This window comes from Acanthopagrus latus, chromosome 4 (genome assembly GCF_904848185.1).
Source record: "Acanthopagrus latus isolate v.2019 chromosome 4, fAcaLat1.1, whole genome shotgun sequence".
Taxonomy (NCBI): domain Eukaryota; kingdom Metazoa; phylum Chordata; class Actinopteri; order Spariformes; family Sparidae; genus Acanthopagrus; species Acanthopagrus latus.
Window position 1 is genome coordinate 33,319,036 of NC_051042.1, and position 24,970 is coordinate 33,344,005.

Here is a 24,970-nt window from a genome sequence, read left to right on the forward strand (position 1 = left end):
AGCTGTTTGCAGACATGTGACGTGGGGTGAGAAAGAAAAAGCCTCTCTGCCCTCAGCTGAGAGAAAAACTCAGGAGCTAAGATTAGATTTTCAGGAGCTTAAAAATATTCGATCGTTGAAGTTTTGACTTTGTGATGAAAAATAAAAAACAAAGTCCAGGATCAGCCGGAGTTCAAAGTCAATGAGTCCAAGTAAACAATCATTTCAGATGCAGGCTGTAAAAAATAAATATGTGTTTCTTGTCCACATGTTGAAGAGACGTGCACAAAGATGTAAAAAGAGAAATGGTTAGAAATCAGAAATCTGAAGTCACGACCTCAGAATAACTCTGTGTGTTACTGAACGATACAGACAGAAAACTTACTGATCCTGTTTGAACTATCGTGAATCACACAGACGATGTTTGTCACGTCAGTAAAGTCTCAGTTCGTTGTGGTTAAAGTTTAAAGCTCGTGTTTGTGTTAAAGCGCTCAGTTTTGGAGCTACATCGTCTCATCAGCACCAACATGGAGTCTGTTCATGTTGACGACTGCAGTTCTGTGACAGCAGAGCTGGTTCTGGTTCTGGTTCTGGTTCAGTTCTGTGAGCTGCTGATAAACAGGAGCAGCTCTACGATGATGAAGTCAGGAGATGAACTGACAGACTGACAGACATCATCTGTGTGATTGATGACACAGACAGGATCAATACTTCATCTTGTCTCTCTTCATCCACCACCAGGCGAAGGTTTTATCAGATACGGTCCAGTTCCACCTCCTCACGCCTGCCGGATGAGAAGTTCTGTGAAACTTTTCTGTGTGTCCGTCGGTTCAGTCGTAGCAGAGACTGAATGACTGTTCTGAGTGTCTCACTCTCAGAGAAGCAGACGGCGTTCAGAGGATTTAGATTTGCTTCTCTGCAGGAAGCTGCGAGAAAAGTTCAGCGACAGGAAACTAGATTCTAGAGGAGGAGGAGGAGCAGGGATGAAGAGCAGGAATATAACATTAATATGGAGCGTGTGAAAGGTTTTCTTTGAACTCCTCCTGCAGCTCGGTCGCCTCTCACACTTCCTCTCCCTCCATCGGCCTTTACACGACCTGCAGGTGAACAACATGAACTTCATTCTTCTTCATGTGATTTTATCCTGCGGGGCGACTCAAACTCTCTCTGCCTCGGCTCGTTCGCCCACAGCGACGCATCATTACGTTTGTCTCACTGCTGGAAACTGAATGTGCCTCCAAACAACCAACAACAGCTGTGATCATATGAATCTTCTGTTGGAGAGAAAGTGCATGTACCGCATTTAATTACAGATTTTATCATGAATACAATTATTTCACTGCTGCATTTACACTTTTGGGCATTAATCAGACACTTTACAACACTTGCCATGCAAGACACCAGCTGCTCAAGGGCACTTCAACATGCAGCTGAGGGAGCTGGGATTCAAACCAGTGACCTTCTGATTACCAGACCACCAGCTCCGCCTACTGAGCTGCAGCCGCCTGATGTGTGATGAAACAGTCTGATATTAAACAGTCGTGTTCAGGTCATCCGTCTGTTTTGGTTTCAGGATCTGATGTTGTTTGATTTGTGGTCATAAATCTTCTCACTGAAAACTTGTTTTGTGTGATTTGAGGTTTATTTGGGTGAAATGTTCCTTTAATTGAGAACTTTAACAGTGTGATATTAGTTCCTTCATAAAATATCTGAATACTTTCTGCATCACAGTGAATCTAACTGGTGTTTCAACAGGATTCACTTCAGAAGTTTTTGCTCCATTACAGCACATTTATCTGACAGATTCAGTTTCAGATCCGCACAATAAATCATAAAATATCAGATTAAAATAACCAAAACTTAACAAAGTAAAATTATAACATGACATTTTTATTTTTACTCAAGTATGACCGTAAAATACTTCGTTCCAAGTGTAATCAGAGTGTTTCTGCACTGTGCTGTTCTTCCTCCACCTCGGAGGTGAAAATGTGAGTTTTCAGTGTGTTCAGCTGATCTGGAGTCTGTTTTGCTGTGTCCTGTCTGTTGAGGTTCTGGTCCATCAGCTGGTTCCGTGTCGTGCTGTGACTGTTCACACAGCAGCGTCAGTAAGCAGATTTGCGCGGATGGATTTAAGTCGTCGCCTTCTGATTCGTCAACTGCGCGAACTTATTCCCTCCAGGAGCAGCTGAGGGGCCGGCAGGGGACGTGATCCACAGAATGCTCCAGCGGTTCGGTCCAACCAGTCCGGTGGCTGTGAAGGAAAAGTGAAGCAGCGGCCGGATGAAGGCGGGTGAAGCTGACTGTGGGTCGGAGCCGCGCTGCGTCTGGAGAGCGGAGCGCACGGAGCTCAGCGCGGATCCTCACCGGGAAACTCGCACAGACTTCACCTGAGACGCTCCTGCTCGTCCCGGGCTGCTGCACACGGCTCATAGATGAAAACTGCTCCGGAGAAGGTCGCTCTCCGTCGGATAAGCAGCCCGTCAGCCTGCGGTGACCATGTCGGACGCGTCCGCTGACCTCAACAACGACACGCTGCCGGCGGCTGCGGTCACACAATACAATTTCCCTGCGCTCATTTTCGGGATCGTGCTGATTGTGACCATCACCGGTGGGAACGTGCTGGTGTGCCTCAGCGTGTACCTGGAGAAGGCTCTCAAAACCACCACCAACTACTTCATAGTCAGTTTGGCGTTTGCGGACCTGCTGCTGGCGGTGCTGGTGCTGCCGCTCTTCGTTTACGCAGAGGTAAGCTGCTGGATTACTGAGGAGCCTGCAGGGTGACAGAGGACTGTTGTATGTGTTGTGTAGCGTGTTAGTGTTTAATATCTGTACTGTCAGTGTTGATCTACTGAGTCAGACAGCTTCTCTCCACCTGCCACCGGGAAATACTGAAGTTCAGCTGCAGTTTTTAAATCAACAGCAGCACCTCAGAGTTCAGAGCAGAACACAGACTGACTACAGAGACACACAACACAGCTACAAAGAGACATGAAACTACTGCAGACACATGCAGAACAACCTGGAGGATACACAAGACAACAGCAGAGGCGACTACAGAGACACACAAAGTGACACGACCGTTACCAAAGACACAAAACAACCTCAGAGACGTGTAGAAGGACAACAAAGAGACTTAAATGATCACAGAAACAAGCAAAATAACTACAAAGAGATGTGGAATGACAACAAAGACGACAAGGACGGACAAAATGGCAAGAAAGGAACATGATACGACTACAAAGAGACACAAAACAACTACAAAGAGACATACAACAACGAAATATTCAACATAGCCACAAACAGATGGACAACAAAAACAAAAACACAGAAAAAATGTATAACAGAGACGCACAAAACAGATACTTGGATCCACATACAATACATCCACAACTTCGACATCACGTCAGTTGAACAATGCAAATATTACAACTACTTTAGGACAAAGAGACACGAAACGACTACAAAGAGACGTCAAATGACTACAGAAAGATTTAAATGATCACAGAAACAAGCAAAATAACTATAAAAACATGTGGAATGACAACAAAGATGACAAGGACGGAGAAAATGGCTACAAAGAATCATATGATGACTACAAAGAGACACAAAACGACTACAGAAATCTGCAACAGAACCACAAACAGATGGACAACGACAACAAAGTAATGCAAACACAACTAGAGACCCACAACACTTCTGCAGAGACAAAATGACAACGAGACACAAAACACAGACAGAGATGAAAAACGACTACGAAGAGACACAACACGACTACAGAAACACACAAAACCAGTACTGGAATCTGCACATCAACACACAGAATGACTTCAGAAGACTGAAATCGACTACGAAGAGACAGAAGACAACAAACGACAGAGTTGCATCAGCAGGATCATCTCTGTCTCTGTCAGTCCGGGTGTGTTGCTGCTGTGTCGGAGCGTCGTTACATGTCTGATGATGTCATGATGATAACCTGTATCACACCAAACACTGGTGGATGTGTCACGCTGCACAGGCTGCAGTGTTGTGGGGTGTGAGGACCACACATCAACACGGTGTCTGGTCTGATAATTATCACAAACATCAAGGTCAAAAAGATAAAACAGAATCAACACTTGGGACAATCTGACCGCTGGAAAATGACCCGTTAGAGCCGCCGGAGGCCGTTCATCAGGACGAGCCGTCTCCCTCACCGCTTTAATCAGGATTAATTCATGACAGGAGAGTCACTGGAGGTTTATACTGGTTATTAGCAGAGTTATGATCCATGAATCACAGTATGTCCGGGCGATAGAAAGCTTTAAATGGTGTCATCTCACCATAATTAAAGTATTAAAAGCCACCTGCCTGCTCGCCTGTCTGTCTAAATATCTGCATGGCTCAGAGACTCTGCAGCAGCTTCTCCTTAAATCCTCCTTAATTAGCTGCATTTGTGATCTCGTTACCTGTGCCAGCGTCGGCAGCCACTTAACCTACTGAGTGTCACACTGCTGGTGTGTCTGCGTGCGCTTACTGGATTAGAAAAAAAAAAGTCAGTGTGAAAGTTAAAACCTCTCCGTGTTCGCTGGAGGAGAAGTCAGTCGAGGAGACGGCGTTCAGACAGAGTTGTGTTTCTCTGGAGGAATGTTCATCTCGACACTGAGCTGCACCTCTGAACGCACAAGAGGATTAGACGTATTTACACTCAGATTTGGGGCAGCTAATGACTCAGTGTTTGTGTGTTTCTGTCCCTGTGTGTGTGTGTGTTTGTGTAGTTTCAGGGCGGAGTTTGGTCCTTGAACATGCTGATGTGCGATGGCCTGATGACCATGGATGTGATGCTGTGCACCGCATCCATATTCAACCTCTGTGCCATCAGCGTGGACAGGTATGTGTGTTCGTCCGGTCAAGGTTCGGATAACGATATAAATCTCACGGGGGGCGTTCAGTTGGGGGGGGGTGAGAGACTACAGATTCGTCCAAGGTTGCACCAAACGCGGCATATCACATTATATTCTTATTATCTGACGTTGGCATCATCAGAGGAGATGCAGGAGGTGTTATTACAGGCTGACAAACTGCCAAGTTCCAGTCACATCACTGGATATTTATGAGGACACCTGGAAACATTCTCAGCCGTTTTTCAGGGGAAGTCAGATGATCTCCATCTGTGACCAAAAAAGGTTTTATGGACTCACATTTCTACAGAGCTTCTCCAGTCTACTGACCGCTTAAAGCTGCTTTATAACACTTGTCAGATTCACCCATTCATACACTGAAGGCAGAAGCTGCCATGCAAGGCACCAACTGCTCATCAGGAACAATTTGGGGTTCAGTATGCAGCTGGGAGGAGCAGAGATTCAAACCAGCAACCTTCAGATAACTAGATGACCCGCATTACCTCCGGAGCTACAATCCAATTGTGATGTTTTTCAAACCCTTACCAAGTGATTTTGAGCATCAGCACATTGTGACATGAGAGAAATAGAAACAGCATCAGAATTTATTGCTTTTTATTTAAGTAAGTTTACACAGACAAAGAATATTCTGCTCTGTAGGTGCAAAACTACAAACAATTCTAAAAGTACTTAATAAAACATAATAATAAAACTGTATAAGCAGAATTACAGTCTGACCAATTTTAAAGTCGGTGAAGATTGTCCAGTACTGCAAAGGTCGACATGTATTGAGCGAAGTTGCAGTTAATGAATCAAGTTGCAGATGGGAAGAAACTGTTCTGGTTCTGGTCCTGATGGACCGAAACCTCCCGCCAGAGGGGAGAGTCTCAAAGAGAGCGTGTCCAGGATGGGAGGGGTCTGCAGAGGGGTCCTAACCCTAACCCTGGAGGGTTGCAGGTCCTGGAGGGCTGCAGGTCCTGGAGGGTAGCAGGTCCTGGAGGGTAGCAGGTCCTGGAGGGTGCAGGTCCTGGAGGGTTGCAGGTCCTGGAGGGTTGCAGGTCCTGGAGGGTGCAGGTCCTGGAGGGCTGCAGGTCCTGGAGGACTGCAGGTCCTGGAGGACTGCAGGTCCTGGAGGGTAGCAGGTCCTGGAGGGCTGCAGGTCCTGGAGGACTGCAGGTCCTGGAGGACTGCAGGTCCTGGAGGGTAGCAGGTCCTGGAGGGTTGCAGGTCCTGCAGGTGTGGCAGATTGCAGCTGATCACCTTCTCAGCAGAGCCAATCAGATGCTGCAATAGAAAATTCAACCTAAATAAAAATAAAGATGCTTCAGTAGAGACGTTCAGTTTGAGCATCTATTCTGATCATCGTTTTGGTGAATCAGTGGTGGGAGGGTGATGATTCATATTTATCTGAAAGTTTAGGAAAAATAATTGTATCCGTAAATGAATCAGACAACAGAAACAGACAGAAAGTATTCAACTGGATTCTGTTAAATCCTGCTTCAGTGTAACACTGAGTACATGAGACGGAACAGGTCGATTCTCCTGCACCGACCTTCAGTTTGTTTCCCTAAACTATTTAGACAAAAGGCAAAAGTACTGCAGTTATCAAAGCCAATAAGATAAATGTGAAGATGAAGATGAAGATGTGAGCTGGAAATCAACACCACGACAGCCGCTTCACTCCTCAAGCTGTGAGACTCCTGAACTCATCATCAATACTCCATTTCATAAAAACAGATGTAGAAGGACATTTTTTTAAAATCCTTTTGATTTAAAATGACACTAAATGTACCTTGTACCTCTTGAAAGTTACAGAAGTATCTGCTGCCGTTTCACCAGACCACAGAGCAGCTTCACTCCTCAGGCTGTGAGACTCAACGTTTTTGAAATCCTTGCATTGCAAAACATGACAAAATCAGCTGGTACCTTCTGAGAGTTTTAACACAAATCTTATTGGAGCTCTGGAATATTCTTCATCCATCTTTGTTCACTACATCTGAGCCTTTCTTACCCTCACATGTGAAGAAACTACAGTTTAGAAATGACTGTTTAAAAAGCCTAAAACCTGAATTTGTCAGTCAACTCGTCCGTGTGTTCCATTATCATTTATCAGAATCCACTGAAAAAATCCACAGTGTGTGTCCCTCATATTTTAACATACTGAACATCAGAATAAAAGGAGAAGATCAACGGTGTGAATACTTTTTTCCCCTGCAGTGTTGATGAATATTAAATGCTTGCTACTACATTTGGATCTCACACTGAGTGAAACGATTGGAAACAGCTGCAGTAACTTTATCACAGATGAACAGTCTGTGTGTGGTGAGGACACTGATATAATTATTGCCAACAGCACAAACAAGGTGACAACTGTTATTTGTGTTATTGATAATTAAAGACATGAAACTGAAAAATGTTGAAGCGTCTTCTTCACGCCAGCTGAGAATCTGCGGCTGTTAATAAAAGTGTTAATGGAAAACAAAAAGCAGACGGCAGCTGCAGAACGTCTCTGCATAACAAACGGACGATTTACATTTCAAACATGGAAAACCTGTGAAAAGTCATAATTAACAGCTGCTGACTTTCTGTCTGCAGCTGCAGGATGATCACGGCCTGACGTCTCTTCTGCTGCTCAACAGCAAGTAAAGATATTATACGTCCGTTGGAAGGAGCTTTTTATCATTTTATTTTGTTTTCTGGAGCGTCACAGCAAAACAGCGTTGCAGCTTTCTCCTAAAAAACAACCAAAAGAAAACATAAAGTGGATCCATACAGCTCGTCTCATATAATCAGGGCTACGAGATCTGAAATTGTCTTGAAAAGAGGCAGAAATCTTCACTGTAACTAAACGTGTCAGCCTGCACCTCATCTGAAGAGGGTGCACAAGCTTGTCAAGAGTGCAAATAACATCTTTTCAAATCTATTTGGGATCTCAGAGCTTGTATCACAGCAGATGAGCTGCATGGAAACACTGAATGTTTTGTTTCTGGTCCCCAGCTCCACAGGGGGAGAATGTGGATAGTGGCTGAATTTTCAGTTTGTTTGTTTTTTTTAAGCTTAACTCTTTGATTCTTTGTCTCTCGGTCTGCAGGTTCATTGCCGTGTCGATTCCTTTAAACTACAACCGGAAACACGTGGACCATCGTCAGCTCATCCTGCTGTCGGCCACCTGGCTGCTGGCCCTGGCTGTGGCCTCACCCGTCATCTTCGGCATCAACAACGTGCCTGACCGCGACCCCAGCGAGTGCAAACTGGAGGACAACAACTACGTGGTTTACTCGTCGGTCTGCTCCTTCTTCATCCCCTGTCCCATCATGGTCCTGCTCTACTTTGGGGTTTTCCGCGGGCTGCAGCGCTGGGAGGTGGCCCGGAAGGTCAAACTGCGCAGCAGCATCGAGGCCTGCAGGAAGCTGCAGCACGCCGCCGTCGCCACCGCCCTGCCCCCGCTGGCGGGCACCATCCCCGGGTCTCTGCCCATGCCTCTACCCAGGATCATCGAGAGGGACTTGGCCCAGTCTCGGCTGGACGACACGGAGGACTACATGCAGCAGGAGATCCCGTATCCTCGGCAGTACAGAGAGAACTCGGTGCCGACGATCACGCTCAGTCAGCAGCTGCACCGGAAGAAGAGAGCCAAGATCAACAACAGGGAGAGGAAGGCTATGAAGGTGCTGCCTGTCGTCGTAGGTGAGTGGTCACGTGCTCCCTCTCCTCCAATCAGAGGGACTCGTACAGCAGCTGTGAACAGTTACCATCGCTGTTCCCACACTTTCCACCAGGCATCCAGAGTGTCTTAGCCAAATTCACACGTCACAAACAGGCTGTTTACATCGAGGCTCCATCTCATTTCCAGTGTTTACCTCCTCTGGTCGTGTCAGATCAGTCTGAAGGGGTCGTGGGTGAAATCTCTCTACGAAATGTGACAATTCTTCAGTTGTCGTCGGTGGCGTTGATGTAGACAGACACTACTTGACATTTCCAACAATCAGCTGTGGTGATTTATCTTGTGTTACCGTGGCAACCCTGGTACTATCACAATGCCATTTGTCACACTTATCAGACGGAGATAGAAAAGCAAGGACGCTCACAATCTGCTCACAACTTCACTGTACTGTCAGTCCATTCATTAGAAGTAAAGGACAGCACTTCATCACCTGGAGACAAGCGGTGATTTATAGGCTACTCATGAAGCATTAGGTGTCACGTCCGTAATGCAACACTGAAATACGTCAAAATCCAGAACTGCACAAATCAGAAATAATAAATAAATAAATAAACGTTGGCTGGCCTGCTTCAGAGACATCAGCAAACTAGAAGTAACTGTTTTATACTTGTTAGAAAGAAAAGTACCAAAATAATACATTGAAACAACATCAAGTTCTCATAGTCGTCAGTTCGAAGCCCTCAAACTTCACCCTGCTCCTTCATCACTACAAGAGTCAGAACACACCTCACCTGGATGTGAAGAGTGACACAGAGAGGTGGGGCTGAGTGGGCGGGGCTACAGGTGTGTTGGGAAAGACATCTGACTTCAGAGTTGACTTGTGGCAGGTGTTGTTCAAGCGTTGGCAACATTTCATATGGAATTAAGATTCTCCAATCTGCAAGTTAGTGAAAGTACACAGGTGTCATCCTGACACGTTCAGATGTGGGAGGATACGAGTGGGAGGCAAAACTACGGAAGCCCTGAAGGTCAAGTTCCTCCTGGTGAAAAATTTACTAAGTCTGAATTTAATTGTATTCTGAAATAAAAAAAATAAAAAAAAATCTAAAATAAGTTTGGCCAGTACAATGTTTCTGAGTTTCTCAATTATTTTCTTTGCCATCCATGAAAAAAAAAAAAACAATTTCAGGAGAAACAACAAAGTTTTTTTTTATTTAAACTTTGAAAGACGTTTCTGACAAAACTTCTTTTCCCTCCAGATCATGATTCATAAACACAGGAGAGAAAACTTTTTAGATCAAACTGGAAGAAAAAGAAAATCTCAATTGCCCCTCAGGGCTTCCGTACAACGTTAAGAAAACCAAGATTTCATTTTCACGTCAGTGACGGTTTGAGATCACAGATGTGGTGGTGAGATGATGAAATGTCAGGGAAAGAATTTCTCCTATTAATTTGTCTCTTCCATAAAATTTAGGAACTTTTGAGACATGCTTAAACATTAATGGTCATAATTAAAGCAGAAGAAGGAGACGCTGGCTGAGTCTCAGTTCAGGTCTGCGTCCTCTGAAGGACTCGGTCTTTGTGGTCCTTGTGGTCTTTGAAGGCGAGTCCTTCAGAGACCTTGTTCACCTCGTCAGCTGTTGTTAAATGGGACGGTTTAGCCTTTGGAGCATTTCCTGGTTGCGTCACCAGATGTTTTACCCTTACGTCACGATTTCTGCCACCCAGGCCCACGAAAGTGACGATCTACGTCACGCGATGTCGCCATTTTCTCCTTTTTTTTTCGGGCATGCAAAGAATCTTGGGATATGTGAGGCCACGAAGGGTCGTAGCGGTGCGTCCTCCAGAAACAGGGAGAAGAAGGAGCCTCTGGAGGAGCCTTCAGACTGGGACAGACTTCAGATGCTCCTCTGAAGGATGCAGACCTGAACTGAGACTCAGCCAGAGTATCGAACTCTGAGAGCACTGGATCCTACATTTCCCATAATGCAATATAACAACATCATCTCAGCCTCTCTGACCTCTAAATCTCAACATCTTTACAACTCCAGAATACAACTTCAGACTTGTCATGTTAAAAAATTTGATTTTGTACATTTGTCACCTCTGAGCCAGAATAAAAATTAGAATAAATTTCATAAATTTCAGTTTAACTTTCGCCTGTTCGCTGTGACAGCAGACAGCCTGTTGCACTGCGGGTTTGTTAGCTGGATGTCTTCTGAATTTGTTGAGATCTGAATTTAATTCGGAGGTGAAAGTTGGAAGTTGTTGCTGTTGCAGATCAGTTTGCGTCGCAGTCCGGAGGATGTTTACCTGCAAGATGTTCGTCTGCTTTGTTTTCTAACTGACTTCTTCACTTGACAACAAGTCTGACAGATTCATGCAGTGATGTTTTCACTCTTCATCCAGATTAATTTATAAAAACAGTTTCTGCTGTGATGAAACGTCTACAGAGGAGGACTGTGCAGCCTCGGCAGACGTACGAGCGCTCTGTAGGAGGAAACAGAGATTTTCTTTAAATCTGTCGAGCTGTCACGTCACTACAGGGGATAAAATGGGGGGATGGAGACATCATGCTTTCACAACAGGTCCATCATGTGAAGCACCTTCCTGCACTATTTACATATCAATGATGAGGTGGGTGTTCAGGACTGTGAGCAGCACCGTGTTACTAATGCGTGGGGGATGTTTCTGCTGTTGGCAGGTTGTGTTGAGACTCACTTAACAAGGTCGAGCTGCATTAATTGATGCATGAATTTGAGGATTGTCAGACATCAGAAACACTGCGAGGCATTTAATGGAAGTAAAAAATACTCTGATACTGTCCTTCAGCAGATGTTTCAGGTATCTGCACACAAAAATCCATCTGCTAACATTTTCAGAACAGGCTTGTTACTTTAGTTTGATGCGTTTGAGTTGAATTATAGTTACAAGACTGATGTGGATCGATCAGACTCACGTGTGATTACTGTTGTTGTTGTTTTTAAGGATTTAATCAAAAACTCCTGAATCGATTCCCTCTTTTGGTTTCTTCGTGATGTTTATGATAAAATGTCCTGGTTGCAGTTCTGATCACTTCAGTGTTGCTGTTTGGTTTTGGAGGATTTCGCTCTTATTAAAGTGAGAATGTTGTTTTGCTGTCGGGGTCCTCGTGTCAGCACCTTCCATTACAGCCATTCTTGTAATGGAGTTATCTGTTTTATTCACTGGAGCAGGAAATGAAAGTGAGGTTGCTGATGACAGCAGTTGAGTTGTGTTGGAGATGTTAATTACGGCCCTGTTGAGGCTCAGCACTGTGTGCAGCCTGTTGATCAAACAGGATCACCAGAAAACAACAAGTGTCTCACACACAGTCACAGTTTCGACTGATTCTCGTGTTTCTGTTGTGCGAGATAAAGCTTTACTTTACTTGTGAATGTCCCGACAGTTCATCAGCGTCTGTCTTTGCAGAGTGATGGATGTTTGTGCAGCAGCTCAGGTAGGTGCGAGGCTGCTGACGTTCATGCGGGATAAAAGCGTCACCTCCGACTGGCTGCCTCTCAGCCATTTTAGCCCAAAGCCCTCAATCCAATTATTACGCAACACGCGGTGGTACAGTCGCGGCGTCTCTCCTGTACTGAAGCCGCTCACAAGTGCTGACATGTCGGCTGTAAAACACCCACACTGAGTCATGATGGCAGCACTGAAGACTTTAAACATGCAGCCAACAAACTGATTCTGTTTGGGTTCTCCAGGAGACGCTGGAGCTGCAGGTTAGAATACATGTGCAGTTATAATTTATTTTGCAACATGAGAAAGTTACCTCCTAGATTAGAAGTTGAATTAGTGAATTGATGAGGACATTTATTCAAATCGAGCAGAACAGTATTTAACAGTAAACTTCTGAAGGATCAGATTTAATATATTTAGTTGTTTGAAGATAAATCACATTGTCTTCTGTATGATGAGTAAAATAATCACCTAGATGATATTCCATAGAGACGTCTGATGTTTGGATCAGACTGATGCTCGTCAACATGTTCAGGTTCTGGTCGATGGTTCTGACCCATCACTGCTCAGCTGTCATCGACCAGAAGACCAGATGAAACACTTTCAGTACCTGACAGTGAGTCTCGGCTCTTCTCAGCGACACTAAATCTACTTTTCATCCCAAAAGTTAGAAGAACAAACTCTGTCCTCTCCTCGACTCGAGTGTTTATTCCTGCAGAATAAAATAAATGTCCTCGTCGGCTCACAGCGGCCACACCTTTAATTAAGTCTTAGTTTATAAAAATCTCCCTGTACAGTCGTCATGAAGGACACGTTAAATACAGAGACCAAAACTGTCTTACATACGAGGCTGTGAACACTTCAGGAGCCGGTCTCCCATCTGAGGAACTGCACTTATTTTTATTATTTGTTTATTTTCTCACTTCTGTGTGACTCCACTGACTGTGACGTCATAAATCCTGCAGGTTTTGTGCGACTGCGTTCACAGAACACATCACTGTCTCAGACTCCTTAATCTGACGCTGTATTGTCGGAGCTGGCCTGAATGCATCTTATGAATAAGAAGTGTTCACGGACAGCAGAGCGGTGACACATTATTCAGAGTGGTCCGCTCTGCCGTCACGAGGGAATAAATAACATCCATCAAGCTCCCGACACAAAGCTGATAAATCACTCTGCTGTGTTTTATCACCCACGTGAGACGACACCTGACAAATGACCTCCGTTTGATTCAGTTGTTCACGTTTCCTCGCTGATCAAGAAAAAAAAAAAGCTTATTAAGTCATCATTTCAGCAGCTCAAGTGTTTGTTCAGCCAGAGAACATCCTCTGGTTTTACTTCACAGCTTCCTGTGTCCGTCCCTGTGTGGTCAGTTTATATATGAACTGTTAACGGAGGAGTTCATCTTCCATCTTTCTGTGAACTCTGGCACTGAAGCGCACGTTTCTAGTGAGGGAGCAGAAGAAGAAAAAAAGAGTCAAGAAATACCAAAAAGTATCAAAAGAGCCGCGAGCAGTAATGTCACGAGTCAGAATCATGAGACAGCAGCGTCGTGTATTTCTACTTTATCTCTGACGAACTCGGCCTGGTCGTGAATCATTTAGAGTCACACTGTCGAGTCACAATGAAACACCTCGACTTCATGTGACACATTTCCTGCTGAAGCTCGAAGAGACGAAATTAATGAGAGATCGTCGAGGAGGAGAGAGAGAGAGGGAGAGAGGAGGTTTATTCTGGAGGCGAGAGGTGTTGAAGATGAGCTTTAAGAGCTATGAGGTATTTTTCTGCCTGCAGTTGCAGCGCGAGGTCGTCCATGAAGGTTATTTCTGTTTCACGTACTGTAGAATATAAAAATCAGTTTAAAAGAAGAGCTTGAATCATCATGACAGATGGAATGTTTCTGTCTCTAAGTCTTTAAGTTTCAACCCATCGACTGCCGTCCTCGACCTTCTGCCACCGTGAGCTCATTTGTTTTTATAAATTACTTAGATTAGAAGTTCTGATCCAGTTTGTTTCCTCCAGTCCAGTAACAGAGTTCAGGCTCTGACATGGACTCAGAGTATCAGAGTAAAAAGTCTCCCTCTGAAGGACATTTGTGCTCAAAGCTAACTGAAGCTCACGTCATATTAATAGAATTCAAAGACTATTAAAGTTAAAGGTAGAATCAGTAGGATTTGTCCCAGCTGTTCCTGAACGCACCACAAAGACAGTTGATTGTTGAGTCTCATTCCCAGGACGTCAAATAGACACATGTTGGGTTGGTAAAGCGTCCCGAGCAGCAACAAAGAGAGAAAATCAGAAACTCTCTGCAGATACGAGACACTAACTCGCCTTTTCTCCACATTCCAGCCTCCCTCTCTGTCTGTTTACGGCTTCTTACGGCTTTTACGTCTTTGTCTCGTCTCGCTGCGTCTGATTGGTCCACATCAGTCTGCTGATGTTGGGAAATAACAAGAATCCAGAATTCACCTCAGATGCATCAAACTAAAGTAACGAGGCTGTTCTGAAGCTGTGAGGAGGAGAAAGTTCAGGTGTAGAGAGGAGAAGTCACACAGAGACTCAGAGTACAGATACATGAAACATGTACTGAAGTAACGTGATGAAGTATTTGTACTTCAACACTCTCTCCTCCTTAAAACTTCCACACGGATGTTATTATTATATTACAATATTTAGTTCCACCTCTGGCTCTCGCAGGATGGGTACAAATAAGTCACAAGAACCAGAATCCGTCACTTTGTGTTAAAAACGAGGTCCGAGTCTAAAGTTCTGAGTCTCCGTCTTTGTGTTTTCTTGCAGGCTGCTTCTTGTTCTGCTGGACTCCGTTCTTCGTGGTCCACACGACGCGAGCCTTGTGTCTGACGTGCGACATCCCTCCCGGCCTGATGAGCACCGTCACCTGGCTGGGCTACGTCAACAGCGCCCTCAACCCCATCATCTACACCATCTTCAACACGGAGTTCAAGAAGTTCTTCAAGAAATGTTTCCGCAGCTGCTGCTGACACCAGGTTTCCCTCGGCAGACACTGAAGGAACACGAGGCTCAGCTGATCCAGGACGAGTCAGACAGGAAATACGCTGTAGAAGAAGAAGTCGCTGGTGAAACTTGTTTAAACTGGGTTCACTGACTGGATCCTCTGGGATTACAACCCAAATAAAATGATGATATTTGTGTGGAAAGCTGCAGAAAACAGCTGACAAACTGACACAAACTCCTCAGACTGAGAGGAGCTTTCCACCATTTTTCAGTTTTTCTGTACAGCACAGTGTTTATTGTTCATCAGTCGCGGTTCACGTTACGGCCTGCCAGCTCCGGAGACGGCGAGGGATTTGTCCAGAGCTCGCCGCTCTGCCGGAGAGGATGCAGAGGAGAGAAACAGCTTCAGCACAGCCGAATGTCAAACAGCTGAGAGCAGCTTCACGACTGAAAGAAAATCCTGTAAATCAGACGTTTTCCTTTTGTTTCTCAGGTCAGCTGAAAGGAACAGTTGGAGAAAATACTCGTCTGCTTTCCTGCAGAGTCAGATGAGAAGATCGAAACCACTCATCGGTCGGTACGTTACAATATGCAGCTGCAGGCTGAAGATAAGCAGCACATTTAGTTTTTAATTCGTACAAGAACCAAAGTTTAAAATGCAGTTTCATGTTTTGTAAGAGGGGGATGGATCGAAACACAAGGTTTGTTTACGATGACTTCCAGGTAGAAAACTCCTGCATCATCCCAACTTAAAGTTACACCAAAAGATTACAACAGAAATAATTAAAGTTATCTGATTTCACGTTCCTCAACCAACGCCACACTTTTCTACCCAGAGGTAAACGTCACCGCGGCGTCAGGGTCGCGTCCGTGAGCTGTGTTGCTATGGATACGTGCGCTATACGTCCCCCGTCTGTTTGAAAGCATCGCAGACGTCATCAAACGCAGACAAACAAAAGACTCAACATGTTGAATCTGACCAAACATCTCCAGACAGCCGACACCAGACAAACAGCCGAGTTTGTCCGTGTTTGTCGGAGGATGTTTGATGTGGCGTTTCCACGGATCTCAGTGTCTAATGCAGCCAGTTTAATCGTCTCTTCTCGCCCAATAAAAGATGCAACGTGACAACTGCAGCGCAGGATTTTACAAACACTGGGAGCTGAGTTCAGGTTACTCGTCCCTACACAGGAACAAATTTCAGCTGGTGCAACTTTTAAAATTTAAAAAAGTTGCAATTTACATTTGCAACCACGTGCACGCTAGCTGTTTCCATATGTTTCCAGTCTTTATGCTAAGCTAAGCTAAGGCTCCTGGCTGCACGAGAGTGGTATCCATCTTTTCATCTTGATTTTTAGCGAGTAAGCGAGTATTTCCTTAAAGGTGCCCTGTGAACAGTGTTTATTATCCTGGGTCCACATTGTGATTTGCAAACGATGGTTTCATGTTATTTTACTGAAGCTACAACGCTGAAAAACAAAACAGTGCCCTCAAAAAAGGAGACCAAACACACCACAGGGCACCTTTAAATGTGGAATTATCCCTTTAATACGTCCTGACGAAGCTTCACATCTGTCCTCGAAAGTCACAAAGCTTCAAACGGGGAAATCGAAGGAAACCTGAAAATATCAAAACGCCTCAGGAATCTGAAGCAGGACATGAAGACGTGACGGCTGGATTTATTTACTGAACTGACGAACCGACTTCTACAAACAGGAACAAGGTTCATCGAACATCAACACGGGATTCAGCTCATTAAAGCTGTTTGGGTTCATTTTAACACATGTACTGATAAAACACTGAGTAGCAATATGCCTTAAATTCAAAGGATGTCCAACATGAAGAGCAGCGCCTCGTCAGAAACACGTCTGCTGTCATATTTCATATTTAAAACCTTCGTCACTTTGTCGTGTTTGCATCTTTTCACACAACAGACGACCAGTTTGTTGTTTTCTCTGCTTTTTCCCTGAGTGACATGATTCATTCTGCACTGAGAGGACGACGACATCTACGTTATAATAAATAATGTAATAAATACAGCCAGATATTCAGTTTCTTGTTAAGAGTAAGATCTTTTTTTTTTTTACTGCCATGTACCAAATAATTGTTTACTTTGTTACGTCTTGTTATATGGAGAGTTTTCTCATTATTACCCATAATCAACATTTTCTTCCACATGTCAACTTTCTAAACTTTTGCTGCAGACGTTTAAGTTTCTCAGTAAGAAGTCAGTGAGACAAACACGGTTTACACGTTTTATGTAAAAAAGAAATTAGCAAATTTTGCGATATGATAAAGTAAAGTGAGATATTATAACAGAATGATTTATGACGTGATTTTTTTTAAGTAATAACGAGAAATATAGGTCCTTATAACGTGAATATATCATCACAATAACACATCTGTCGGTTACAAGAATGTCCAGCTGTGAATTTTGTGATTTGTATTACTTTTGATACTTGAAACGCCGTCATGATGATATTACCTGTTTGTCATTTTATTGAGTATGAGTATTTATGATGTTGAATAATAGGAAACTGAATTGAAGTGAAGCATCTTCAGATCGTGTCTTGGTAACAACATTAGTTTTTCTCCTCCTGTCGAGTTTTGTGTAAAAGTTGTTTTAATGTTTTTTCAAAGAAGAAAGTATTCTGGACTGCAGGATGGCTTAAATTTGAGTGAAATTGTCCTTTAAGCCTTTACTGCCTGTCACCACAGTGTGTTTGTTTGGTTACTGACTGTGCCTACTGTTCGCCATATCCACGTTTTATGTGGAAACCTTTCTAATAAAGTGTCTCATGTATCTCTGCGTTCTCGTGGCCTTCAGCTCAGTTTGTCTCGTGTGTTCAGCGATGACTTCATGTTCTTCGTGACAGACGGGATGTCATGAAGTCAGGCGTGAGTTTAGTTTCTAATTCAGTCTCATTTCCACACGGAGAGACTGTGAGACGTGATGAGCTTCTGAGCACGAGCGTGTGAAAGGCCGACACCTCGACGACACGACGCGGGAGGCGGCTGCGCTGCTGTTTTGTGTGTTAATATAATTTATGCTTCTGTGTTTTCATTTAGTGTCTCGTTCTGGTCGTTTGTTTCGTCTCTGAAGTTGTTTTGCGTCTCTTTTTGCATAATTTATGTCCCTTTGTTGTCATTTTGGATGTCTTTGTGTTCACTAGCCATCGGTTTGTTGTCATTTTGTGTCTCCTTGTTGTCACTTTTTTCTGTCTAAAGCAGTTTTGTCCTCTTCAGTTCCATGCTGCAGGACTCTCAGGTGCTGCAGGTGCTGCAGGACTCTCAGGTGCTGCAGGTGCTGCAGGACTCTCAGGTGCTGCAGGTGCTGCAGGACTCTCAGGTGCTGCAGGACTCTCAGGTGCTGCAGGTGCTGCAGGACTCTCAGGTGCTGCAGGACTCTTAGGTGCTGCAGGTGCAGCAGGACTCTCAGGTGCTGCAGGACTCTCAGGTGCTGCAGGACTCTCAGGTGCAGCAGGACTCTCAGGTGCTGCAGGACTCTCAGGTGCTGCAGGTGCTGCAGGACTCTCAGGTGCTGCAGGTGCTGCAGGACTCTCAGGTGCTGCAGGTGCTGCAGGACTCTCAGGTGCTGCAGGACTCTCAGGTGCAGCAGGACTCTCAGGTGCTGCAGGACTCTCAGGTGCTGCAGGACTCTCAGGTGCTGCAGGTGCTGCAGGACTCTCAGGTGCTGCAGGACTCTCAGGTGCTGCAGGTGCTGCAGGACTCTCAGGTGCAGCAGGTGCTGCAGGACTCTCAGGTGCTGCAGGACTCTCAGGTGCTGCAGGTGCTGCAGGACTCTCAGGTGCTGCAGGACTCTCAGGTGCTGCAGGTGCTGCAGGACTCTCAGGTGCAGCAGGTGCTGCAGGACTCTCAGGTGCTGCAGGTGCTGCAGGACTCTCAGGTGCTGCAGGTGCTGCAGGACTCTCAGGTGCTGCAGGACTCTCAGGTGCAGCAGGACTCTCAGGTGCTGCAGGACTCTCAGGTGCAGCAGGACTCTCAGGTGCTGCAGGTGCTGCAGGACTCTCAGGTGCTGCAGGACTCTCAGGTGCTGCAGAACTCTCAGGTGCTGCAGGTGCTGCAGGACTCTCAGGTGCTGCAGGACTCTCAGGTGCTGCTGAACTGCACATTTTGTCTCAGACTTCAGTCTGACTCCAGATTTTCCTCCCACAGCAGCTCCACACTGACAGTCCTCACTGCAGATATCAGACTGAACTCTGTGGTAAATAATGCTCATCCTGGTCCCCGGGGGGCCCTGGAGGCCCCGGGGGGGGCCCTGGAGGCCCCGGGGGGGTCCTGGAGGCCCCGGGGGGCCCTCAGTTGTTTGCCTGATTGACCTGTTCCTCATCCATTTGTGCCTTTCAGAAGTGATGTAGCACAGGGCTTCTGTCTCTCTCAGATAGTCGGCTACAAAGGACCAACATCAATGCTGCTGAATTAAAATGGGATTAATGAAGCTGAGAAAACTTTGTGCGGCAGTGAGACGATGCAGACTGAGCAGGCCCCCGACTGAGATGAGCAAATTGGACTTTAGCACAGTCTGGTGCCTTCTCAACAGCTTTTTCATCCGCTGTCTGTCTGTCTGTCTGTCTACTGTTGTATGGAGTCTCTTGTTCAGCTTCTTGTCCTTGATGACAAAAGACCAGTTTCGTCATATGAACGAGCTATTTCTGTTCAGAACAAGAAAACTGTCTCGTCCAACAGCGTCGGTATGTCATGAAATAACACGACCAGAGCTTCATGATCTGCCATGTTACTGTGACCCCACCTGTGTCTCTCTGCAGTTGCTTTGTGTTTCTTATATTTACTGTCTGTAAAAACAAACTCGTGTGAGCTGGAATTCGTCCTCAGTGTTGCTTCATGACAGTGAAGCTGATGTCTTGCGGTGGGTGACATTAACAAGATGTGATGAAACCATTTCTTGGTACAGATTCATCAGCAGCTCCCTGAGAGGAAGGAGAGGTGAAAATTGGAGCTGGGTGTGAGAGCCGAGTTTAAAATACTGAAGAAGGTGCTGAATATGATAAAAATCTGTAATGAGCTGCAGAAGTCTGAACACCACGAGGCACGATGACATCACTCTCTCTCAGCCGGAAACACTGACAGGAAGACAGTTCACACACTCGTAAGTCAAATATATCAGCAACGCTGGACCTCGTCACTCGTTAAAGATCCTATTTGTTTATTTTACTGACTATGATATGAACTTATGAGAATGCAACACATGGAGAGTAAATCACTTGACTGTATTATATATTTAATGATGAAGAGAACAGAGGGAAATATTCATTAGTACTGCAGTAGCAGTGATGTCGCACTTGTTGCTCTAATTCAGTGTTAATGAAACGAATTAGTGATTGACTTCACTGAACACTGAGACTGAACAACATCCTGAACTCTGATCCAGCTTCAAGTCACGTTGTCCTCTGGCTCCCTCTGCTGATTACAGACGCGTCATCAAATCTCACATAAGAAAAAATAGTCCCCAACAGAGACAATATTTACTGCAGCGAGCAGCTGATTTTGGACATTTGTGACCCATTTTAAAAATCATCACCTGTACAATATTTACCAAGAGTTTTATTGCAGCACTCCTGACATTCAGCACCAGACTTCAGCTTGTATTACACATCATAATAACAAAGACATTCAATTCCACTAAAACCAGTGATTCTTCAATGGGATTCAATTCTGATTCTTCATGAAAACAAAGGCCATCATGAAGGTCGTTGTTGCATTTCTTTCATACAGATTTGACACATTTGATTAAGTTAGAGGCTCATAAATAAAATATAATATTCAAAGTATTTCTTTTTGGCTCAACATGGACGACAAGCAGCACAAGAGCATCTACAGTTCAACTATTTTTACCACCAAAACCTTTTGTCGTTTGATTTGTCCACACTTCATCACTTACCTGCAAGTTAGGGATATTTTACTGACAAAAAGTTCAGTTTTATTGCATTTCCAGTGGAGCAGTTCCCTTTTCTGGCAGTGTGCGAGTTTCCATTGGCATGACCAGTAATCCAAACATCAGCACACCAGCACATTGTTGGTGTTTTCATTACTGGGTGCAGTGAACAAAGTCAATCTTCCAGCGTGATGCAGTGAAATGTTCACTCTTCTGTCTTTGTGGCAGCCTGCAGATAAAAGTACAAACAACACCATACGTGAGGACAAGTTAACAAAGATAGAAATCAGGGAATCTAAATTAAACAAATGCATGTAGTTCCAATGTTTTGATGGGAACCACTAATTTGAGATTCCCTACTGTCAAACTGATGAAGACACTGAAACCTAAGATCAGAGCATTTCTTTCTCTTGTGACCAACAGATGAGAACACACACTCACTTTCTCAGCACCGGCCGCCATCAGAGCGTCCAGCTCCTGAGTCCAGCCGAGAGCGTCGACCAGGGACTGCACGCCGCCGACCACGTCCCCCAGCTGCACGACGTCCTGAGGCCGGCGGCGCCAGGCGAACGGCCCCACCAGGTCCCTGTTGACAAGCAGACGAGGGACGGAGCTGCGAACTGCTCCTGCCAGGCTGGCGAAGGGCTCCACCTGCAGAGCAAAGAGTCGACGACAGCTGCCGCTTTATCAACAATTCTCTTTCTGGTATGTTGCCATTATTAAAGAGTTTACAGCTTAAACTCTGTTAAAAGTGAGTTCAACATTTGTGACAACTTCAGGGGTTTTAGGTGTGAGGTGACAGAATCTGATCCAGCTGTGATAAACATTCATATCGTAGCTAAATATCCACATTATGAAGTACAACTTTTTGACTATAAATGCAAATAAGTAGAAAGCCAAAAACATTGTCTTTTAGAATAAAATATTCATACACTGTTTCACATTTCAGGGACATGATGTAGTCTGAAGCACTCACCTCCAGCGAGGTTCCCATGACGATCAGCAGGTCGGCCAGTGGGAAGTCTGTCAGGTACTTGAAGAAGTGACGAGGAAGCTCCTCCCCGAAAAACACGATGTCGGGCTTGACGACACCCGTACAGGTGGGACACTTCGGGACCGTCCCGCTCATCACATCGGGCTGATGACACGTGGAAATAAGACGAATAATTATTATTACAAATTAAGCCAGTTTAGATTAACTGAAGTCTGAAGTGAAGTTTTATCTGACTTGTAATCACAAAACTAGATATAATGAGTCACAGCAAGCAAATTATATATCTGACATAGGAAACTTGGAGCTTTAAATCTAAAAAACATTTTTTGTATAAATTTAAAATATAATATAAATAAAATATAAGTAAATGTGTAGTGTTAAAAACGCTGGGCTCAAAAATATCCCTCACAACAAGGAGATGCAACGTTTCCTGTAAAGATTCACCAGAGTCATCAAACAACATTCATTCTGATGTTCACGGGGGATCAGTGGTGTGAGGAATATTTTACCTTTAACAGGATAATCTGTGAATCTCTGAACATAAATGGATAAAATCTGACAAATTAATTATTTAACTTGTTCCTGCAGTTGAATCTTTTATCTGATGATGTGCAGAGTTTGACACTTGCAGGCTGTTTTCACATCTACAGATAAAAGTGTCAGTTTTCTTTTTAAATCTGGGACGAGACCAAAATTTGTAACAAGTGGTTTGTAGAAAAAGTGATTTATAACATGCCAAAATTAACAAGGAGGCTCAGCTAATTAAGAATTCATCATAGACAGTGTTTCAAGAAGTGTGTTAAGTTCCTCCTAATGCAACAACTCACAAAATCGAGAGATTTTATAACAGAGTCTGGGGAAGTTATCGCCCTGCTGTAGTGTGTCGCTGTTCAAGTTTGCCAAGTGCTGTAGTGCACACATTCTCACATTTCTGGACATTGTTGTTAATAACTATAATCTATAACATGACTTGTCAATAGAGAAGATGTCACTCATGATTTATAATGACATCAGTATACAGACTGACTCCTGCGTCCCTGCTGGGAGACGTCTTGTGTCCACAAGTTAAACTTGTGATTTTTAAAATATTTACATAATCATGTATAAACTCACTCGCAGCTCCTCTCCCTTGTATTTCCTCCGGCAGACGGTGCAGGTGGCCGTGGCAAATGTACCATGAGCCTCCACCAACATCTCAGGAGGAATTCCTGCCACTTACCACACACACAGAGATAATAAAGTATGATGACAGTAATGTTTTTAGAAAGGCAGCTGAAAGAAGCTAGAAGATATAAAAACACATACGTCTTTCCAGCCCGTCGATGTTCTGCGTGTACATCCTGAGCAGCTGCTTCTTCTCGTGGAGCAGTCGCACAAAATAATGAGTCAGGTTGGGCTGATAGTTCCCCGGGTACAGCTCTTTGGCCAGGGCGAAGAACGGATTAGGGTTGTGATGGAAAAAGTCGATCTCGAATATGGCCTCGGCGTACGGCAGGTCGTACTGCTGCAGGTTGTCATAGAGACCGCTGCCTGGAGACCTGTGAGGGGAGACAACAAGCTGACAGATCATCAGGATGCAGCTGATAGTTCATAACACAACTTAATAAAATCATATCTGACCTTTTTACCTGAAATCTGGGATGCCACTCGGCGTGCTGATCCCGGCTCCAGCCATCACCACCACCCTCTTAAACTGCCGCTCTCTGATGTTCTTGGCGACGTCCTCCAGAGTCAGCTGCTCCTCGTCTGCACCGCCACCGCCACGGGAGAAAAGCCCTCGAGTCCCGATCCACCGGGGAGAGTGTGTTTGTCTGAGAAGGAGCCAAACAGACGTGAAGACGTTTCTGAGAGAGAAGAGTATGTTCAGAGATGTGCATGAGTATTTGTTTTGTTTAAGTTTTAGTAAACTCGCTCCCGTCACCTGTATCTTTACTACTTCACATCAAGTCTTACTGTTGCTTGACAGATATAAAATGTACTGTGCTCACTTAAGCTATGATCAATTGAAATAAAAGTAGCCTGCAACAATTTTGATGATTGTTTTCACTCTTTTTTTAAGAAGTAAAATACCCAAACTCTGGTTCCTGCCTCTCAAATGGGAATGTTTTGTGGATTTTGGATCTGGAATCGTAAATAGAATATATTAAGGAACTGACTTTATATCAGATTTTGATATAAAGTCAAGTGAAGTGTCGTAGTCCACAAATCACTTCTGGAGCTTCACAGCAAAAAGGGTTGTGAGCACAGATAAATATCACCAAGAAGCTGACGTGTGTCCTGAAAATCCATTTTGTTGTGTTTATATGCTGCTGCTTACACAACGAACATCAGATTGATTTAAGACATTTTTATGTGACCCAAATGTTCACTGGCTTTGATGCATGTGATCTAACCCTCATCTTCTTCAGGTCAGACTGGACATGTAGAGGACTGTCTGTCTCTGATGGTGGAGTACCTGCACAGAGCTGCGGCACCTGGAGCTGGACTCACACTCCTTTGACCCAAGCCTAAAAAAATAAAAATAAAAAACAAGGCACAATTACTTTCTTCCTCTCACTGTTTCTTCTTTATTTCAGCTCTCTAATGTTCACTAACCGTTCACAGAGAGCGTCCTGCTGGCTGTCCAACACACTCTGCGGTACATACAACCCAGTCTGACAGGTGACATGACTGAGGAGCCCACTGAAGGAGCCATTTCACCGCTGTGACTGCAAAATAAAGCAGCTGCAGCTCTTTACTGTGTGACTCCAGCTGACATCGTTAGACATGAACAGATTCCTGAACACAGACTCGAGCTGTTAACACATTTTATCCACTTTAAATCAGATAAAACTGATGTCTGCCTGCCTGCTCAGGTCTGTTGTTGTCGTCCTTTGACCTCCTTATGACGAGGATCGCGGTACCGTAATGTACGATGTAGCCCGACTTTAGCTACACAGAAATAGCCCTGTTGTTAGCTACAAAGCCTGGTTCCATAATGAGATTAATTTAATTAATGTATTAATGAAAAATAGGCCACTGGGTTTAACACATACATCGTGTAGCAATCAAAACATCAACGTTCCTGAAAATTAAAA

The 24,970-nt window shown here is 44.5% G+C and overlaps 2 protein-coding genes across 5 annotated transcripts; one reads left to right on the plus strand and one right to left on the minus strand.

Annotated features, from left to right (window-relative positions):
• The first annotated feature begins 1,143 nt into the window (after nucleotides 1-1,143).
• On the plus strand, nucleotides 1,144-21,356 carry drd4b (dopamine receptor D4b). Of its 2 annotated transcripts, XR_005074597.1 has the most exons (5): nucleotides 1,144-2,724; nucleotides 4,734-4,846; nucleotides 7,948-8,543; nucleotides 14,809-15,562; nucleotides 21,323-21,356. XR_005074597.1 is itself a non-coding variant. In XM_037095093.1 (4 exons), the coding sequence occupies exons 1-4, from the start codon at nucleotides 2,476-2,478 to the stop codon at nucleotides 15,009-15,011; spliced, it is 1,161 nt and encodes a 386-aa protein (XP_036950988.1). In that variant the 5' UTR covers nucleotides 1,144-2,475; the 3' UTR covers nucleotides 15,012-17,795. The 2 variants fall into 2 exon arrangements, 1 of the variants encoding a protein (XP_036950988.1); XM_037095093.1 differs by lacking the exon at nucleotides 21,323-21,356 and having other exon boundaries at nucleotides 14,809-17,795.
• On the minus strand, nucleotides 20,549-24,935 carry sirt3 (sirtuin 3). 3 transcript variants are annotated; one of them, XM_037095095.1, is made up of 9 exons: nucleotides 24,741-24,935; nucleotides 24,489-24,601; nucleotides 24,349-24,400; nucleotides 23,522-23,704; nucleotides 23,199-23,431; nucleotides 23,007-23,107; nucleotides 21,876-22,037; nucleotides 21,341-21,550; nucleotides 20,549-21,128 (listed from the first exon to the last, which is right to left on the minus strand). In XM_037095095.1, the coding sequence occupies exons 2-9, from the start codon at nucleotides 24,586-24,588 to the stop codon at nucleotides 21,105-21,107; spliced, it is 1,065 nt and encodes a 354-aa protein (XP_036950990.1). In that variant the 5' UTR covers nucleotides 24,589-24,601; nucleotides 24,741-24,935; the 3' UTR covers nucleotides 20,549-21,104. The 3 variants fall into 3 exon arrangements, with proteins under 3 accessions (XP_036950990.1, XP_036950991.1, XP_036950992.1); XM_037095096.1 differs by lacking the exons at nucleotides 24,489-24,601; nucleotides 24,741-24,935 and having other exon boundaries at nucleotides 24,287-24,400; XM_037095097.1 differs by lacking the exons at nucleotides 24,489-24,601; nucleotides 24,741-24,935 and having other exon boundaries at nucleotides 23,514-23,704; nucleotides 24,287-24,400.
• Nucleotides 24,936-24,970: the final 35 nt, after the last annotated feature.

Bases quoted from the DNA above. Each gene is read 5' to 3' on its own strand.
- drd4b (XM_037095093.1), top strand. From the start codon at position 2,476: ATGTCGGACGCGTCCGCTGACCTCAACAACGACACGCTGCCGGCGGCT. The intron at 4,847-7,947 runs GTATGTGTGTTC...CTCGGTCTGCAG, and splicing joins TGTGCCATCAGCGTGGACAG to GTTCATTGCCGTGTCGATTC. The intron at 8,544-14,808 runs GTGAGTGGTCAC...GTTTTCTTGCAG, and splicing joins GGTGCTGCCTGTCGTCGTAG to GCTGCTTCTTGTTCTGCTGG.
- sirt3 (XM_037095095.1), bottom strand. From the start codon at position 24,588: ATGGCTCCTTCAGTGGGCTCCTCAGTCATGTCACCTGTCAGACTGGGT. The intron at 23,108-23,198 runs GTATGTGTTTTT...GTGTGTGGTAAG, and splicing joins CATCGACGGGCTGGAAAGAC to TGGCAGGAATTCCTCCTGAG. The intron at 22,038-23,006 runs GTGAGTTTATAC...ACGTGTCATCAG, and splicing joins ACAAGGGAGAGGAGCTGCGA to CCCGATGTGATGAGCGGGAC.